The sequence below is a fragment of the Oncorhynchus tshawytscha genome, linkage group LG05, assembly GCF_018296145.1.
Source record: "Oncorhynchus tshawytscha isolate Ot180627B linkage group LG05, Otsh_v2.0, whole genome shotgun sequence".
Taxonomy (NCBI): domain Eukaryota; kingdom Metazoa; phylum Chordata; class Actinopteri; order Salmoniformes; family Salmonidae; genus Oncorhynchus; species Oncorhynchus tshawytscha.
This window is the reverse complement of record NC_056433.1, coordinates 82928929-82949115: the sequence shown is the minus strand read 5'-3', so window position 1 is coordinate 82949115 and position 20187 is coordinate 82928929. Positions and strand designations below refer to the sequence as shown.

General features: G+C 41.1%; 1 protein-coding gene across 2 annotated transcripts; it reads left to right on the top strand.

The window, feature by feature from the left end:
• The first annotated feature begins 12044 nt into the window (after positions 1 to 12044).
• commd2 (COMM domain containing 2) lies at positions 12045 to 19243 on the top strand. Of its 2 annotated transcripts, none has more exons than XM_024422395.2 (5): positions 12045 to 12263; positions 13281 to 13358; positions 13525 to 13607; positions 13790 to 13963; positions 17169 to 19243. In XM_024422395.2, the coding sequence occupies exons 1-5, from the start codon at positions 12197 to 12199 to the stop codon at positions 17367 to 17369; spliced, it is 603 nt and encodes a 200-aa protein (XP_024278163.1). In that variant the 5' UTR covers positions 12045 to 12196; the 3' UTR covers positions 17370 to 19243. The 2 variants fall into 2 exon arrangements, with proteins under 2 accessions (XP_024278163.1, XP_024278164.1); XM_024422396.2 differs by having other exon boundaries at positions 12052 to 12142.
• Positions 19244 to 20187: the final 944 nt, after the last annotated feature.

Below are 20187 nucleotides of genomic sequence, written 5' to 3'. Positions count from 1 at the left end.
ACAACAGCATGTGAAGTTTATTGTCAATCAATTGTTGCTCCCTAAGTGGACAGTTTGATTTCACAGAAGTGTGATTGACTTGGAGTTAACTTGTGTTGTTTTAAGTGTTCCCTTTATTTTTTTGAGCAGTGTAAAAAACAGATTTTGATTTGTTTAACACTGTTGGTTACTACATGATTCCATGTGTTCCTTCATAATTTCAATGTCTTCACTATTATTCTACAATGTAGAAATAAAAACCCTTGAATGAGTAGGTGTCCAAACTTTTGAATGGTACTGTATACATCTGTTGGTTATTTTATTTATTTAACTTTTTAACTAGGCAAGTCAGTTAAGAACAAATTATTATTTACAAGGACGGCCTACCGGGGAACTATGGGTTCATTGCCTTGTTCAGGGGCGGAATGACAGATCAGCTCGGGGATTCGATCCAGCAACTTTTCAGTTACTGGCCCAACGCTCTATCCACTGGGCTACCTGCTGCCTCCAGTTTGATTAGCTGAAATGAAAAATCTCAGAAATTGTGTGCACAAATTACTGGACATCCCTGTTAATGAGCATTTATCCGTTTCCAAGATAATCCATCCACCTGACAGGTGTGGCATATCAAGAAGCTGATTAAACAGCATGATCATTACAAAGGTTCACCTTGTGCTGGGAACAATAGAAGGCCACTATAAAATATGCAGTTTTGTCACACAACACAAATGTCTCAAGTTTTGAGGGTGTGTGCAATGTGGCATGCTGACTGCAGGAATGTCCGACAGAGCTGTTGCCAGAGAACTGAATGTGAATTTCTCTACCATAAGCTGCCTCAAGTCGTTTTAGAGAATTTGACAGTACGCCCAGCCGGCCTCACAACCACAGACCACATGTAACCCTGCCAGCCCAGGATCTCCCCATCCAGCTTCTCCACCTTCGGGATCATCCGAGACCAGCCACCTGGACAGCTGATGAAACAGGAGTATTTATGTATGTACTAAAGTCCTTTTGTGGGGGAAAAACATATTACCCATTCATTTATCCATAAATTAGAGCCTCATGAATTTATTTTAATTGACTGATTTCCTTATATGAACTGTAACTACGTACAATTGTTGAAATTGTTGCATGTTGCATTTATATTTTTGTTCAGTATAAGTAGGAAAAGGTTTGCACAGCTGTGGTTATGTAGGGTGAATGTAATTGTGATGTCTAGAGATATTGTAGTACTTTCTATATGACAGCTGCTTCTGTAATACTTGTTATTTTGCTGATATTTACAATCCAACTCAAATTGAGGTTTAAAACTTCAAAAACTATTGTGAATTCATATTTGTCTGTGGCATACAAGTTGAGCCCACATGACGGCAGTAGACTACAAGCTCATGGGGACCTGTGATTGGCCCAGTTGGAATACCAAAGACACTAGGCCAGCCCACTAAAATGCTCTGGCACCTGGCCCGGGGAGTCGACCAGGCTACAGCACTACTGCCAAAAACAGTACAGCAGAAGTGTCAAACTCATTTTGTCCCGGGGGGCCGCACAGAAAATTGGTTACATTTCATCGCCGTCCAAATGTGAAAAAAATTATGTCATTTCTTTCTGTCATTGTTGGAATTTTCGATTCTTTCTGGCTGTCTTGCTCAGTGATTCTCAACTGGTGGGTCGCGGCCCAAATTTGGGTCTCAGGAGGTTTTGAATGGGTTGTTGGTGTCTGAGTAAAAAATAATAATAACTAAATAACAAAAATACTCCAGTCTTTACATAAACGACTTAAACCAGGTCGAAAGTGTGTACAAAAAAAAAATGATAATGAACTTGCAAAATGTTAAATAATTTAATCTCTACATTTTTTTCTTCTATCACAGTATTTCAAATATTGAGCTATTAGCAATGCTATTTCGGTTGATTTGTGGTCGCAAACCAGTGAGTTTATTAAAAATTTTCATCAAGAATATGGGCTAAATATAATTCTTAATGAAATTCTTAATGATGAAAGAGGAGGGAATGTTGTTCCCGTGTCATTAATATAGCATAAAAAAATACTTTTCCAGATTGTATTTTGGCGATGCAAATATCAGATCGCAGCTGAGACAACCTGGTTCAATTTGGGTCCCGATGCAAAACCAGTTGAGAACCTCTGGTTTATCTTTCATTTAGATGATAATTAGTGAGAAACTGTAAGTTCATTATCATTACTACACAGTTTAGATTTTGAAGTACATTGAGTTCGTTGACCACCAAAAGTAAATTCTTATTATATTTTTTTAAATACTCAAACCACCCGCAGGCCGGATCCGCCCCGGATTCCATTCATTCCTATGGAGGACTGCATCTATTGGTGGCTTCAAAGCCTTTCACTACTGGCCAATGCATAGCATCAGCAATCAAGGGTTTATACACTGAACAAAAATATAAACACAACATGTAAAATGTTGGTCCCGTGTTTCATTTGCTGGAATAAAAGATCCCAGAAATGTTCCATACGGACAGAATGAATATTTCTCTCAAATTCTGTGCACAAATTTGTTTACATCCCTGTTAGTGAGCATTTCTCGTTTGCTAAGATAATCCATCCACCTGACAGGTGTGGCATATCAAGAAGCAGATTAAACAGCATGATCATTACACAGGTGCACCTTGTGCTGGGCACATTAAAAAGCCACTAAAATGTGCAGTTTTGTCACACAACAATGCCACAGATCTCTCAAGTTTTAAGGGAGCGTGCAATTGGCATATTGACTGCAGGAATGTCCACCAGAGCTGTTGCCAGAGAATTTAATGTTAATTTCTCTACCATAAGCCGCCTCCTATCTAATTTTTAGAAAATGTGTCAGTACGTCCAACCAGCTTCACAACTGCAGACCACGTCAAACTACGCCAGCCCAGGACCTCCACGGCTTCTTCACCTAACAGATCATCTGAGACCAGCCACCTGGACAGCTGATGAATCTGAGGGTTTGTACAACTAAATCATTTCTGCACCAACTGTCAGAAACCGTCTCAGGGAAGCTCATCTGGGTGCTCCACGTCCTCACCAGTGTCTTGACCTGACTGCAGTTCAGCATCGTAACCGACTTCAGTGGGCAAATGTTAACCTTCAATAGCCACTGGCACGTTGGAGAAGTGTCCTCTTCATGGATGATTCCTGTTTTCAACTGTACTGGGTAGATGGCAGACAGCGTGTATGGCGTCAAGTGGGCGAGCGGTTTGCTGATGTCAACGTTGTGACCAGAGTGCCCTATGGTGGGGTTATGGTATGGGCAGGCATAAGCTACAGACAACGAACACAATTTCATTTTATCAATGGCAATTTGAATGCAGAGAGATACCGTGACGAGATCCTGAGGCCGATTGTTGTGCCATTCATCTGCTGCCATCCCCTCATGTTTCAGCATGATAATGCACGACCCCATGTCACAAGGATCTGTACACAATTCCTGGAAGCTGAAAATGTCCCAGTTCTTCCATGGCCTGCATACTCACCAGACATGTCACCCATTGAGCATGTTTGGGATGCTCTGGATCGACGTATACAACAGCGTGTTCTTGTTCCTGCCAATATCCAGCAACTTCTCACAGCCATTGAAGAGGAGTGGGACAACATTCCACAGGCCACAATCAACAGCCTGATCAACTCTATGTGAAGAAGATGTGTAGCGCTGCATGAGGCAAATGATGGTCACACTAGATCCTGACTGTTTTTCTGATCCATGACCCATACTTTTTTTAAGGTATTTTTTTTAAGGTGACCAAAAGATGCATATCTGTATTCCCAGTCACGTGAAACCCTTAGATTCTGGCCTAATTTATTTCAATTCACTGACTTCCTTATATGAAATGTAACACAGTAACATCTTTGAAATTGGTGCATGTGCATTTATATTTTTGTTCAGTGTAGATATCATGTTTGTCCCTCTTGAGCCGCCGTAGCAACAACATAGCCAGTATACATTTCAAAATAGTCTTAATGAATCTAAGATAAATCAAGAAATCTGTAATTAATTTTGATGTTTTTGCAGAGGTCTTAGTCACGCAATTTTAAATTTTACATCAGCAATTTTAAATTTTACTCCGACGTAAAGTTGTTTTTGACAACAACAAAAAATCTGCGTGTCAGTTTGTCACTTTCACGTGGTTGGAGTGATAACACGTTAAGCTACTTAAGACATTGGCTAGAAACTAGGGTGTGCCTTATAGGTAAACATATTTTTATATTTACGAAGAAATATATATATTTTTTACACTTCTCTCATTGCCTTCTCAAACCCCAGCCTGGTCTGCCAAGTCTGCTTCGCAAGCGTTCCCGGAAGTCTTGTGATGTTGCGCCTCTGGGTTTTACAGACTGTACTACTGCTGTTCCACAGCTGCATCCTGTGTGGAGTTGACTGTGACATCCGGGAGAAGAGGAGTGGAAGGAAAAGGGGTTGAAGGGATTCCCATATCGATCAATGTGATATTAACATTAATAAGTGTGAACTCATAGCTGTCAAATATTGTGACACCTTCATATTATGGTATTCCAGTAAAAGAAGAACTTCCATATTTAGGCATAACCATTACAAAGGATCAGAAGTCTAGAGGCTTACTCAATTTGAACCCTCTTATTTAAAAAACCCAGAAGAAGCTAAATCAATGGCTACAGAGGGACTTATCTTTAAAAGGTAGAGTCGTAATAACCAAGGCTGAAGGTATCTCTAGACTAACATACGCTGCTCTATCTTTATATCTTGACAGTAAAATAAGCAAGGAGATAGACCAGATGCTTTTCAACTTTCTGTGGAGAAACTGTACCCATTACATTAGGAAAACTGTTGTGATGAACACTTGTGAAAATGGCGGACTGAATTTTATGGACTTTAATACTTTAAATAATACTTTTAAGATCAATTGGATAAAACAATTTCTAAGAAGACCCACTTCTATCTGGAATTTTATTCCTCATCATGTATTCTCTACTTTTAGTGGCCTTAACTTCATCTTGTTTTGCAAATTATAATATTGACTAAGTTCCAGTGAAACTTTCTGTTTTTCATCGGCAGGTTTTCTTGTCATGGTCCTTAATTTATAAACACGATTTTTCTCCACACAGATATTATATATGGAATAATCGGGATATATTGTATAAAAAGACTTCTTTGTTTTTAGAATATTGGTTCTGAAATAATATCCTATTGGTGAGCCAACTGGTAAATGCAGAGGGTCTTTTACTCAGTTATAAGGAATTCTTATCACTTTACAAGGTCCCTGTAACACCTAAAGATTTTGCAATTGTTTTAGATGCCATTCCCTCAGGTGTTGCTCTGTTATTCAGGAACGTGTCAAGACCTGACCCTCAGAACCTACCTCCTATTGACTCTGTTGACTCATCAGTCGGAAAGATTTGTTTCTCTTTTAGTCCATTCAACAACAGAGCGATACAAACCTTGTTTCAGCAGGATGTTGTATCTATACCTAATGTCATGCCTTATTGGAAAGGATTTATTGATAATATCTGTTGGAAAAAAGTTTGGATGTTGCCACACACATACCTACTTGTTAACAAAATTAAGGAAGTTTCCTTTAAAATTATTCATAAAAATGATCCTGCCAACCACTATATGAAGAAGTTTAAGGAAAACATCAACTCAAATTGCTAATTTTGTAATGACCATCCAGAAACAGTGTTGCATCTTTTTTTGGCATTGTATTCATGTAAGAAAACTGGGGCAAGACATCAGTAGATTTATAATTGAACACTTTTATGAAGGTCTTACACTATTGTGGAGAGATGAACTGCTTGGATTCATTACCTACGATAGGAGTAAGCTGAAACATTTTTATGTAATTCATTTCATTATGCTTTTGGCAAAATGTCATATTCACAAATGTAAATTTACAAACAAAAAAAACACATTTTCTTACCCTACAAAAAGAAAAAATGGAACTGTATTTTAAGACAATTAAATACTCTACTAACAAAAAAGCTGTTAGAATAATAAGTGTATGTATGTCCCTTAAGGTCTTTGTGTAATGTGATATTGTACCCCTTAGCCCCGCCCCCAGCCCCGCCCCCTAGATCGATTGTCCATTGTATATAATCTGTTCCTCATGTACTCTCTGTATTGATATGTTCTTAATAAAATAAAAAAGGATATCCTCTGGGCTGACAAAATGGGCGTGGCAGATCTTACAACACCCGGATAAGTATTTTACAGTATCAATTTAACCACATATGTTATATCAGTCTGCTATGTCGCATGCGTCAACCAATGGTTTTGTGCTATGTCAGCGATTGACAGACTGATAGAACATATGTGGTTAAATTGATACTGTAAAATACTTATCCGGGTGTTGTAAGATCTGCCACGCCCATACTTTGAAGAATCTCAAATATAAAATATTTAGATTTGTTTAACACGTTTTTTTTGGTTACTTCCATATGTTTTATTTCATAGTTTTGATGTCCTCACTATTATTCTACAATGCTGTAAATACTAAAAAAAAAACCTTGAATGAGAAGGTGTGGTCAAACTTTTGACTGGTAATTTACTATACGAGTCGTTAGAAAATCCATACATAAATTGTTAGGATCGTAAGAAAAGCCATGCGTGAAATATGAACGTAAACGTGAAATTTAATCTGTGAACATACAAACACCATGTTACGATTACGGTCTAAAATGTTAGCCTTGAACAAATCTTGTGTTGCAGTTCTCACGTACAATAATAACTTTCCGAGTTTTGGCAGTATCATCTCAACTCACAAAATGTTTTATACCAAACCGCCTGTGAGGAGCGCTACCCGAACAAGTTTAACACCGTATAAAAAAGAAAAACGGAATTCGGGGAAACCGGAAAGAGACATCCTGCACGTTTTCAAGTTAAAAGTCTCCATTCTCTATGACTCAGTTTAGTTTGCTTCACATTTAGGTAGCTAATGTAATGCATTTGTTTGCCAGCGCAAGTCCAGATAGCACTAGCTGTATTATGCCTACAACAGTGAAGTTTCAGTCTGCTAGGAATAAAATGAAGGCCTACCAAAAGGTCTCCTGAGGGGGCTGGCATTAAAAATTAAAAATACACATCACAACAAGAGAGACAACACTACATAAAGAGAGACCTAAGACAACAACATAGCATGGCATCAACACATGACAACACAACATGGTAGGCAGCACAGAGATGACCAGTTTACAGAGGAGTATAGAGTGCAGTGATGTGTCTTATAAGGAGCATTTGGTGGCTAATCTGATGGCCGAATGCTAAAGAACATCCCCACTCATGCACCAAAATATGACTAATTCAATATTGCACCATCCCATTTCTGGGCTCTGTCTGCAATCATAACCAGTAGAAGGGAAATGGAGATACCTAGTCAGCTGTACAACTGAATGCATTCAACTGAATCAGAGAGGGGCGGGCTGCCATAATCGACATCAACAACTTCGGCGCCCGGTTAACAGTAGGTTAACTGCCTTGCTCAAAACACCTTGTCACCTCTGGGATTTGATTCAGCAACTTTTCAGTTACTGGCCCAACGCGCTAATCACTAGGCTACCAGGAATAATGAAACATTGATTATTATTCTATGTTTGGTGAATCTATAAATTATGTATGACCACTGGAGTCTTGGCCACTTAAAATATATATATTTTTGAATATTTTGATATTTATTTAATCACTTAATCAATCTTGCCAAATAATATTTTGTAGGAGGGGTTAATATGAATTTAAAATAATGTGACATGATTTATATGAATCGGCTCATGAACATACAGACTTTGAAATGAACAAGGGAGAGGTAAAACAGTCTGGCATAAGCTTTCCCCCAAACTTTACAATAACTCTGTTGCTGTGGTCTTAGGTAGTCTCCCTATAGGCTATTCCCTCCATCGCGATACTGCTGCCCAGTTGAATCAAATCAAAATCAAATCAAATGTATTTATATAGCCCTTCGTACATCAGCTGATATCTCAAAGTGCTGTACAGAAACCCAGCCTAAAACCCCAAACAGCAAGCAATGCAGGTGTAGAAGCACGAGAGCTTGTGATCTCCATGCAGCACCACAGCACCATGCGCCTTCGGTAAAACACCCCTCAGCCTCAGAAGATACCCTTCTGGAGTCATGCAGCCATAGTCATTATACCCTTAATGTAGGCCTCTTTGCCTAGTAGCCAAGTAAAGTGCAGAGCATGCGTGAACCTCGTCATTCCAACATTTCTGAACATCAGTTCAGTTCAGTCACTTTGTCGTCCATTCAGTCTTTTGTCTTGAGTTGCAATAGGAACTAAATCAAAGAGAATTGAACAGTCTCATCCATACGTTTATTGAAATCCATGTGTGTCCATGTTTAATTTAGGCCTATCCACATAAAAAAAAATAGGCCTTCAACATTCAACATAGGCATTGCAATTTAGGCTATAATTTTGGGTACTGGTGTCTTGTGGAATAATTGTGTAACTTTATTTGTCTTTTATAACTTTTTTATTATGAAGCTCCCTTTAAAAAGAGACCCTAGCTCACAGGCCGCTAAATATATCAGAGAGAACAGTTTATGACTAGGGTGGCTGGAGTCTTTGACCATTTTTAGGGCCTTCCTCTGACACTGCCTAGTATAGAGGTACTGAGGATGGCAGGAAGCTTGGCCCCTCTGTAGTGCCTTGCGGTCGGAGGCCGAGCAGTTGCCATACCAGGCAGTGATGCAACCACTGAGGACCCATGCCAAAACTTTTCAGTCTTCTGATGAGGAATAGGTTTTGTCGTGCCCTCTTCACAACCGTCTTGGTGTGCTTGGACCATGTTAGTTTGTTGGTGATGTGGACACCAAGGAACTTGAAGCTCTCAACCTGCTCCACTACAGCCCGCGTTGATGAGAATGAGGGTGTGCTCGGTCCTCCTTTTCCTGTAGTACACAATCATCTCCTTTGTCTTGATCACGTTGAGGGAGAGGTTGTTGCCCTTGCACCACATAAGGCCTACAGTCTGTGCTCCCAAATACTGGAGAAAGTGTGATTCATTAGGTTACATGATCACCACAATAGCCCCATGTGACTGTAAAAACAAATTATGCAATTATATGGCTATTAAATAACACACAACAGCATGGCATATATAGCTGGCAAAATAGGCCTAGCCTAAACAATATTTATTTTTTATTTTGCATCTCAGGCGGTTATTCTAGACAAGGCTCTTCTGTGTCTTTATCATTCTCACACAAGTCATTTGCTAAAGGCCCAAGCCTATACTACGTCATCTACTGGTATCACGCCATTATTGAATGCAGTTCTAAAACAAGCTCTAGACTTTTATTTTCTTAAATAAAATAAAAAACTGGAAAGCAACTCTAAAGTCTGGGCTAGAGTTGCTAACTTGTCTAGCTACGTTCAGGTTCATGTCCTTTACTGATGACACATTACTGACAAAAGCTTGTACTCATAAAAAAAATTCTTAAACCGAGTAAAGGGAGACAAAGTTTTTTTTAAATTAACGGGTAAATGTTCATTCATAGGCATTCACCCATCTGTTCAGAATTATGTTTATTACAGTTCCTCGGTGCTGTTGACTTCACAATGGAGGAATTGTTAATTCCAGTGATTCTTTAAAAATATCTATAAATGCTATGCACTGCAAGAGTGTGGTACAGTACAACTAATAGAAAGTCATAGACAAAACAAGTAGAAGTGGAGTGTAGACATGTACGCAGTGGTGTAAAGTACTTAAGTAAAAAATACTTGAAAGTACTACTTAAGTAGTTGTTTTTTTTAGGTATCTGTACTTTACTTTATTTATATTTTTGACAACTTTTACTTCATTACATCCCTAAAGACAATAATGTACTTTTTACTCCATACATTATTCCTGACACCCAAAAGTACTTGTTACATTTAGAATGCTTAAAGGGGTGGGAAATTCCAGTCCTCGAGGTGTCACAGTTTTGACCCAGTCCCAACTATCACCTAATCATGACCTTCAGTTTAGAATGCAATTTGATTAACCCGCTGTGTTTGCTAGTGTAACAGTATTATTTAGTCCGTCCCCTCGCCCCTACCTGGGCTCGAACCCCTCTGCACACATAGACAGCTGACACCCGCGAAGCATCGTTACCCATCGCTCCTCAAAAGCATCGTTACCCATCGCTCCTCAAAAGCCGCGGCCCTTGCAGAGCAAGGGGAACAACTACTTCAAGGTCTCAGAGCGAGTGACGTCACCGATCGAAACGCTATTAGCGCTCACCACCGCTAACTGGCTAGCCATTTCGCATCGGTTACACTAGGGATGGAGAAAAAGTGTGACAACAATCAGGCCTTGAGGACTGGAGTTACCCACCCTGTGTAATTCACACAGAGAAGAGAACATCCCTAGTCATCCGGCAGGCTAACCTAGTGGTTAGAGTGTTGGACTAGTAACCGGAAGGTTGCAAGTTCAAACCCCTGAGCTGACAAGGTACAACTGTCGTTCTGCCCCTGAACAGACAGTTAACCCACTGTTCCTAGGCTGTCATTGAAAATAAGAATTTGTTCTTAACTGACTTGCCTAGTTAAATAAATAAAATAAATAAAGGTAAAAAAAATAAAAATCCACTTTGCCTCTGATCTGGTAGATTCACTAAACAGAGAACATCCCTGGTCATCCCTACTACCTCTGATCTGGCAGATTCACTAAACAGAGAACATCCCTGGTCATCCCTACTACCTCTGATCTGGTAGATTCACTAAACAGAGAACATCCCTGGTCATCCCTACTACCTCTGATCTGGTAGATTCACTAAACAGAGAACATCCCTGGTCATCCCTACTACCTCTGATCTGGTAGATTCACTAAACAGAGAACATCCCTGGTCATCCCTACTACCTCTGATCTGGTAGATTCACTAAACAGAGAACATCCCTGGTCATCCCTACTACCTCTGAAAATAAACAGAGAACATCCCTGGTCATCCCTACTACCTCTGATCTGGTAGATTCACTAAACAGAGAACATCCCTGGTCATCCCTAAATCTGGTAAATAAATCCCTGGTCATCCCTACTACCTCTGATCTGGCAAATAAACAGAGAACATCCCTGGTCATCCCTACTACCTCTGATCTGGTAGATTCAAAACAGAAACATCCCTGGTCATCCCTACTACCTCTGATCTGGTAGATTCACTAAACAGAGAACATCCCTGGTCATCCCTACTACCTCTGATCTGGTAGATTCACTAAACAGAGAACATCCCTGGTCATCCCTACTACCTCTGATCTGGCAGATTCACTAAACACAAATGTTTTGTTTGTAAATGATGTCTGAGTGTTGGCTCCCCATAAAAACAATAAAATGATGCTGTCTGGTTTACTTAATATAAGGAATTTGAAATGATTTATACTTTTACTTAAAATACTTAAGTATATTATAGCAATTACATTTACTTTTGATATTTAAGTATATTTAAAACCAAATACTTTTAGACTTTTACTCAAGTAGTATTTTACTGGGTGACTTTCATTTTTACTTGAGTGATTTTCTATTAAGGTATCTTTACTTTTACTCAAGTATGACAATTGGGTACTTTTTCCTTACTCAAGTATGACAATTGGGTACTTCTTCCACCACTGCGTGCAGGAAGCCTACTTGAAAGCGGTGTTTTCTTCAGCCTCCAGACATCACAAGGTTGGAATGGCAAGGTTGTTATCACTGTTTAAAAACTCAAAAATGTGAAGCCCCTCAAGTGCCTGGTGATAGTGTGGCCTATTGTGATGAAAACCAGACAGAATAGTGATAATTTCAACAACTTCATTTCAACACCCATGTCATTACAATGTCCTGCCTCGAGGTTAGAGTGTTGGGCCAGTAACCGAATGGTTGCCGGTTTAAATGCCAGAGTTTAAGAGGTGGAAAAAAAATGTACATCTGTTGCTGTGCCCTTGAGCAAGGCATTTAACGTGTCAATGGTGGCCCTGGCCGTGACACCCCTGTGGGTGTCTTAGGGGGAGTTGGGATATGCAAGAAATATATTTACATTAAAATACTTGTAACAGGACAAATAGAAGCAGGCCAGTGCGGCAGGAATCCGGAACCTTTTTTCTGCTGCAACTTTGTTTCTTTCGAATTGTATGGGCTGCAGAATTCTGATCCTGGTGGTCATGTGATTTTGATCAGCCTAGTTAGCTAACTGATAAAAGTCAACATTTCATTCTGTAGTAGGTACATTTTGTCGACTTTGCACAATAAGAGTTAGACTATAACTTATAATAATGCTGTTGGTGTTATCTGACGAACATAAGGAGCACCTGGGGTTTCTGCCAGAGGTGGACTCTGCGGGTAAATATGACTGTTAGCATGACAGCTAGCTAATGTTACCAGCTGTCATTAGACTAACTAAATCAACGCTAGATTAATTGTGTTTTAAAGTTATTAAACCAGCGAATACAGTGCAACATTGAGTCTTGATCCAACATAGATTCATAGATTGTCCTGTCTGTTATCAAGATGTTATTCTAGCTAACGTGCGCTATTTCCGTCTGCCTATAATGTTACTGTGCCTGTCCAGAAACAACATAGCTACCTATACCCCTTGAGTGGATCTGAAATGACTAATGGGTATAACAATATGTCAAATGCCACTAGACTATCAGAGCAAGGGAGTGCTCATATATAACCCTAGGCGGGATAGGTGCTATGTCCTTACATGTTCTGTTTTTAAAGGCGACTTGGCTGTGGCAGCCAAAATACTCAATCTAAACGTCAATCGATACTCAATTGCGGTACGGTTATAGAAACAGTTCCCTTTTACTTTCATATCACATTAAAAAAAAAAAGTTTGTGGCGTCCGTCTTACGTTTATACACGGACACCGGTGTTCGGAGACGCACCGGTCGTCCACTCGGTCTGTAACATGGTAATATGTCCGTGTGGGAGCCCTAATCCTATAAAAGTTGTGTAGTAATTTAACCTTTTCATTTTTGAAAATAATTTCTCGCTGATATGGAATATACGTTCCTTAGGTTTCCAAAACCGTACCACAAGCGATGCGTATTAATATTTAGAGCAAGCTGGTCCGAGAAGATACTTTAGTCAATAGACGCTATCAATGGGCGCTAACATAATTCACGTCTATGAATAGGGTAACATAGTCCTTGGAAAATACTGAGTAACGTTAGGCTCCTTTAGTCCGTTATTGGGCTAGCCAGGGCAGCCGCCAGTGGGCTTTATGGCCCTACACTTTAACGCTCACTAGCTGCTGTCCAGCCTAGTGGTAGGCTAATGGTGATCTGGACCGGAGTCACAGGATCATTGCCACAAGTTTGAGGAGTAATATTTCTTGTTTTTCCTTATCAGTGGTTGGTGAATTTGGACGAATAGCGGTTGAGTTCCTGCGAAAGGGAACAAACCCTAAGATCTACGAGGGGGCTGCCAGTAAGTATCAGTTTCCAAGCTTGCATGATTTCTTCCTACTAAACATTTTCTCTCTTCCTACTAAACATTTTCTCCATGTAAAGCTGTCATTCCATTTCTTTGTTCAACATGTTTTACATGGTAGACTTGTAGCTGACTAGTTTCCCCTCCTCACTGTGTCCTTCAGGGAAGCTGAGTGTTGACGCAGAGACCGTACAGCATGGTGTGGAGGGACTCATGTACCTGCTCACCGAGAGCTCCAAACTCATGGTGAGTGGGTACCTAGAGCCTGCCCTATACCCTTCATACACCTAACACACTGAGGGGTGAGAAGTTAGACAGAGGAGTGTGCTAGTCTCTAAACTAGCACACTTACATTGAGGCAGCTCTCGGAAGAGTTCAGAATGAATTGCCATGTTAAGCCTGTTCTCTGCCTTGTGTATGTGTTGCAGATCTCTGAGGTGGACTTTCAGGACTCAGTGCTGGTGCTGGGCTTCACCGAGGAGCTGAACCACCTGCTGCAGCAGCTCTACCTGGAAAACAGGAAGGAGATCCGACACATCCTGGGTGAACTCACCCCCTCACTGCCACACTACCACAACCTGGAGTGGAGGCTGGACGTTCAGGTACTCTGTTGTCCGTTTGTTTTCTCTGTCTGCATGTCTCTCTGTTGGCCTGTCTGTGTGTCTGCTTTTTTGTGCGTGCAGGGTTGCTAAGTCTGCGGTTTCCCTGACAAATTGGGATACTTTGACAACGATGTTGCGGGTGAAAATGTATTGGTTGTGGGTTTTTGGCCTACAGTCAGACAGATTAGGCTGCCGGGGGGAAAAATACAATGTCTGTTGTTGACAAGCATATTCAGTTCATATCCATGTTATTAATATTTAATTCAGTGAGTATGACCCCATCCTCAGCAGCCTATTTCAGCAGGCTATTGGGAAACACGTAACTCAAATTCACCTCTCCTATTCATGTTACGGGGAGCCTTTGAGAATAACATTGAGGCTTACACGGTGACTGAGTTCATCAGGAAGTGTATAGGGGATGTTGTTCCCACTGTGACTATTAAAACCTACCCAAACCAGAAACCGTGGATAAATGGCAGTATTTACGCGAAACTGAAAACGTGAACCACTGCATTTAACCATGGCAAGGTGACTGGGAATATGTTTGAATACAAACAGTGTAGTCTTGAAGCAAGTAGGGACAGCATACTGGAATAGGGAGAGATTGAATATGTCCGTAAACATACCAGCCAGCTGGTTTGCGCATGCTCTGAGGACGCGGCTGGGGATGCCGTCTGGGCTGGTACCTTGCGAGGGTTAACACGCTTAAATGTATATGGCAGGGTCTACAGACAATCACGGACTACAAAAGGAAAACCAGCCACGTTGCGGACACCGACATCTTGCTTCCGGACAAGCTAAACACCTTCTTTGCCCGCTTTGAGGATAACACAGTGCCACCGACGCGGCCCGCTAAGAACTGTGGGCTCTCCTTCTCTGTGGCCGACGTGAGTAAGACAGTTAAACGTGTTAAACCTCGCAAGGCTGCCGGCCCAGACGACATCCCTAGCCGTGTCCTCAGAGCATGCGCAGACCAGCTGGCTGGAGTGTTTACAGACCTATTCAATCAACCCTTATCTTAGTCTGCTGAGCCTACATGCTTCAAGATGGCTACCATTGTTCCTGTACCCAAGAAAGCAAAGGTAACTAAACTAAATGACTATCGCCACGTAGTACTCACTTCTGTCATCATGAAGTGCTTTGAGACTAGTCAAGGATCATATTACCTCCACCTTACCTGACGCCCTAGACCCACTTCAATTTGCTTATCGCCCCAATAGGGCAATCGTCAGCACATTTCCCTATCCCATCTGGACAAGAGGAATACCTATGTAAGAATGTTGTTCATTGACTATAGCTCCGCCTTCACCATAGTAGCCTCCAAGCTCATCATTAAGCTTGAGGCCCTGGGTCTGAATCCCGCCCTGTGCAACTGGTCCTGGACTTTCTGACGGGCCGCCCCCAGGTGATGAAGGTAGGAAACAACACCTCTACTTCGCTGATCCTCAACAATGGGGCCTCACAAGGATGTGTGCTCAGCCCCCTCCTGTACTCCCTGTTCACCCATGACTGCGTGGCCAGACACGCCTCCAACTCAATCATCTTGTTTCCAGACGACACAAAAGTAGTAGGCTTGTTTACCAACAATGACGAGACCGCCTTCAGGGAGGAGGTGAAGGCTCTGGGAGGGTGGTGCCAGGAAAATAGCATCTCAATCAATGTCAACAAAACAAAGGAGATGATTAGAGGGTCACCCCCCCCATCCACATTGATGGGACTGCTGTACACATCACTGACAATCTGAAATGGTCCATCCACACAGACAGTGTGGTGAAATTCGCCTTGGCCCCTAAGACCCTCAAACTTTAAAGATGCACAATTGAGAGCATCCTGTCGGGCTGTATCACCGCCTGGTACGGCAACTACACCGCCCGCAACCGCACGGTTCTCCAGAGGGTGGTATGGTCATCCCAACGCATCAACGGGGGGGGCACACTACCGGCCCTCCTGGACACCTACAGCACCCGATGTCACAGGAAGGCCAACCCCCAAGCCACGGCCTGTTCACCCTGCTACCATCTAAAAGGCGAGGTCAGTACAGGTGCATCAACGCTGGGACTGAGACTGAAAAACAGATTCTCTATCTCCAGGCCATCAGACTGTTAAATAGCCATCATTAACCGGCTTCCACCCGGTTACTCAACCCTGCACCTTAGAGGCTGCTGCCCTATATATACATAGACATATACAGTACCAGTCAAGTTTTGACACACCTACTCATTCAAGGGTTTTTCTTTATTTGTACTATTTTTCTATATTGTAGAATAATAGGAAGACATCAAAACTATGAAATAACATGTATGGAATCATGTAGTAACCAGAAAAGGGTTAAACATATCAATATATTTTAGGTTCTTCAAAGTAGCCACCCTTTGCCTTGATGACAGCTTTGCACACTCTTTGCTCGTTCCTAATATTTACATTTCTTAATTCCATTCTTTTACTTTCAGATTTGTGAATTGTTAGATACTACTGCACTGTTGGAACTAGGAACACAAGCATTTCACTACACCCGCAATAACATCTGCTAAATATGTGTATGCAATCAAATTTTGATTTGATAAATGATTCTGTCAATTTGAACTAAGCAAGCTGCTAAATCGTTCAGTCTACGTCTTGCCTAGGCTACTGTAGGCGATCTGAAATTAGATGTAGTCCTATCAGGGGCTATAGTCAGCCTACATCTCATTTAGCAAACCATGGCAAAGGTGAATTACTATCATAAACCTAGATTTTAGTGTGTAGCCTATCCCTATTGAAACGACAAGTCATTCTTGTAGAAAGGCCATTTTTTTTATACATTTCTTTAATTAATTATATTTTTTGTCTTAACATCCGGCACAATTGCCAGAAAATAGTTTTAACATTCCTATACCTAGTGGTATATGGCCACTATACCACGGCTAAGGGATGTAATTCTTGTGACATATTCAAATTTCTTTATTAGGTCACCTCCTAGCTCGCAATAAGTTTTTGATGAAAACCAAATGTTGCTTCTAACGTCATTACAAGTTACGTCGATATTCCTGCCTGATAACGTCATGGAAAAATAGTTTTTATTGAATAAATGCTGCAATTTTTTGGGGGGGAGAGGGGCTAGTTAGACCTGTGTGTGAGTGCAGTCTTTCTGTGTTTGTCTCTCTTTGATGGTACATCAATTCAGTTTGTAAAAATAAAAAGTCCCCCTCCCATCTCTCTCCTCTAGCTGGCTAGTCGTGCCCTCCGGCAGCAGGTTAAGCCTACAGTGACTATGAAGCTGCACCTGGAGGAGAGTGGAGGTGATAAGAGCGCTAAGGTACTACAGACTGACCCTGCCACCCTGATGCACCTCATCCAGGAGCTGGAGAAAGCCCTAGCTGAGCTCAAGACCACCCATTGCCGCAGGATCCTACGCAACATCAAATAGTGACCTCCGACTGACACAACTATTGTCCGTTATTGAACTGGGACATCACTGATCTGGACGCGTGCAACATCAAGTCCTTTGGACACAGATTCCTGTGCAACATCAAACAGGGTTCTATTCCTTGACCCCGGAACCCTATGTAAGAGCAAATAGGGTCCCCCCCTGACATGAAATTATTTCTCAACTTTGAATTGAGCTCTGCCAGCAGAGGGCGCTACAGCTTACCCTGCATCAGGAATAGCAGGGATAGGAGATGGGCCACTATCACATAGGGTAAAACTTTGTTGCCTGAAGTGCTTATGTCTCCTTTTTTACTTTCTGTTTGGATCAAGACCCATAGCCACAGAGTGTCTTGGAGTAGGAGGGCTTATCTAGGATCAGTTTAGCCTTTTAGATCATAATGAATCAGATTTATATGGACAGATCCTAGATCAGCTCTCACCTACTCTGAGACGCTTTGTGGACACAGTCCCTGGGAGAGCTGATCAGGAAAAGTGAAATAAAAATGGCAGAGTCCACCTGGGGTATGCTATCACTTGTGCAGTTTTATTCTGATCAGGGAGGGAGATGAGGCCACACTAAGGTGTTGAGATGTAGACATGTAAAGGCATTGCAATTCTAATTCACTTAGCTAATGGCAATCACAATAACCAGATCAGAATTAGGTGGGAGGTTATTTTGGGCATCTAATGTGGTATGTTGAGGTTACTGATGGATATTTTCTAACCTTGTGGAAACACAGCACTTGGCAAAAGCCCTCCGTTGTAATCATGCAGTGCTTTTGCATTCAATTTCTTTGATCATTGAATTTGTTCACCTTCACATGTAAAAGTGTTAATTGTATTTTATATCACATTTTTTGTGCTAACATTTTTTTTGGGGGGGGATAGCCTTGATTCTTTTCACCGACCAATTGGCCCTTTTGCTGAGCCCTGCCCCAGAATGTTGGGCAACCAATCGCATCACTCAAATGGATAGCAACTGTCGTCATGTCCGACTCGACAAGCTCCCGTTTAAATCACATAAAATCCAGTGAGGACTATGGCAAAAAGTTTTCTTTAAAAACAACATTTTGCCTAAATGGCTAAATAACTGAACAGTGCAGCAGGAGTACTTGATACTGTGATTCCTGAAATACAGAGCCTGTTTGAGTATTTTTCAAATCTGAAATTATACTAATAACATTGTTTGCTAGTTCAGCTGGGTAGCTAACTCTTTCTCATTGGTCACCAAAATGTAGCTGACGCTAGCTAGCTAGCCACTTAATATAACTTGTTTTCTCAATGTATGTTAGCTAGCTAAGTTAGGAGTTGTATTCATAACATTGCTATCTGGTGTCGACTTCAGGATATGATTTGAAAGCGCTAGTTGGCTCCAAAGGGGGTTATAGTTTTGACTGCATGCTGACAGTGAATTCAGAGCCTTTCAGTGGCTAGCTGCACCACTAGCATAATTTGATCAGGTTCTCAGGAAACAATTGTAATGACAGTCCCACTACAACATACCCAAGAGTTTCCTGATGAGCAAATGTTTATTTTCATTATGTATTAGAAAACACAGTTTGAGATCATTGTGAGGGGATGTCGTCAGTGGTTGAATGGGGAATTGGACGGCACTGGAAAATGTTTTCCGATGTTGCAACAGTAACCAAGGAGGGGGCGGGCATAGAGAAGGGTCAATTATGGAGGACGGTGAGAGAACACTGCACTGTATAATGTAGAGGATTCAGAATGTGTTCTTTCTGTTATACATCAAGTGTTCATTTTTTGTTTTACTTCTGCATGTCTGACTAATGTATTCTTCTAGGATTTCTGATGATTTTTGAGTGGCTGAATGTTACTTTGAATTTTATAAAGCAAAGAAGTTAAAATGTTTACCTGCGACTGTTTCTTGAGCAACAGAGAACAGTATTTAGATATTGCCCTCTATTCATTTTTCAAAGGCTGATGAAGTCAGGTTTTCATGAGTTATTTTTTGTGAACACATGCCTGTTCATTGGTTTATAATAGTATTACTTCTCAAATAGGGAATGATTACACATAAATACCTCCATCAGCAAACTACTAAGCAAAACAGCTACTTAGGCCAATCAACTCAACTTTGCTTCTGTTTTTATTTTGATGTATGTTATCGGTAAACCACTATCAGCAAAACGAAAGCAGAGACTTGACTGAGACCTAATTCATTTCCTATGGCAGTCTTAAGACACAGTAGGCTGGAGAATATAGTAGCTGGAAATGAACCTTTGCGGGGGTTGCCCGGCCCTATTCCTAATTACAGTACCTATCCCTCCTATGAAGTTCATACTGAATGGAATTCTAGCTGGGGGAAGGAACTAGGGGAGAAATAGAACTGGGCCAATATGGTGGCTGGAAAGTTACTGTAACTGTCTTGGCTCCAGACCATACCAGATAGAATTTGCCTCTAGGCACTGATCTCGGATCAGCTTACCCTCCCTTGCAATGTAGGGGAAAAAATGAATTTGGCCTATATTACTATAGCCCATAGAAATGCATCGAATAAGACATTCAGAAATGTGAAAAAAAGAAAGGAATAAAGGTTTTGAAGTGTCTGTCCTACATCTAGGAGATATAAGAAAGCATTTCTATTTAACTAGGGAAGACCGTTAACAACAAATTCTTATTTACAATGACGGCCTAAGAACAGTGGGTTAACTACCTTGTTCAGGGGCAGAACGACAGATTTTTACCTTGTCAGCTCTGGGATTCGATCTAGCAACCTTTTGGTTACTGCCCCAACACTCTAACCACTACAGACACCTGCCCTGAAATTATACAGTACCATTCAACAGTTTGGA

Bases quoted from the DNA above. Each gene is read 5' to 3' on its own strand.
- commd2 (XM_024422395.2), top strand. From the start codon at position 12,197: ATGCTGTTGGTGTTATCTGACGAACATAAGGAGCACCTGGGGTTTCTG. The intron at 13,608-13,789 runs GTGAGTGGGTAC...TATGTGTTGCAG, and splicing joins CCGAGAGCTCCAAACTCATG to ATCTCTGAGGTGGACTTTCA. The intron at 13,964-17,168 runs GTACTCTGTTGT...TCTCTCCTCTAG, and splicing joins AGTGGAGGCTGGACGTTCAG to CTGGCTAGTCGTGCCCTCCG.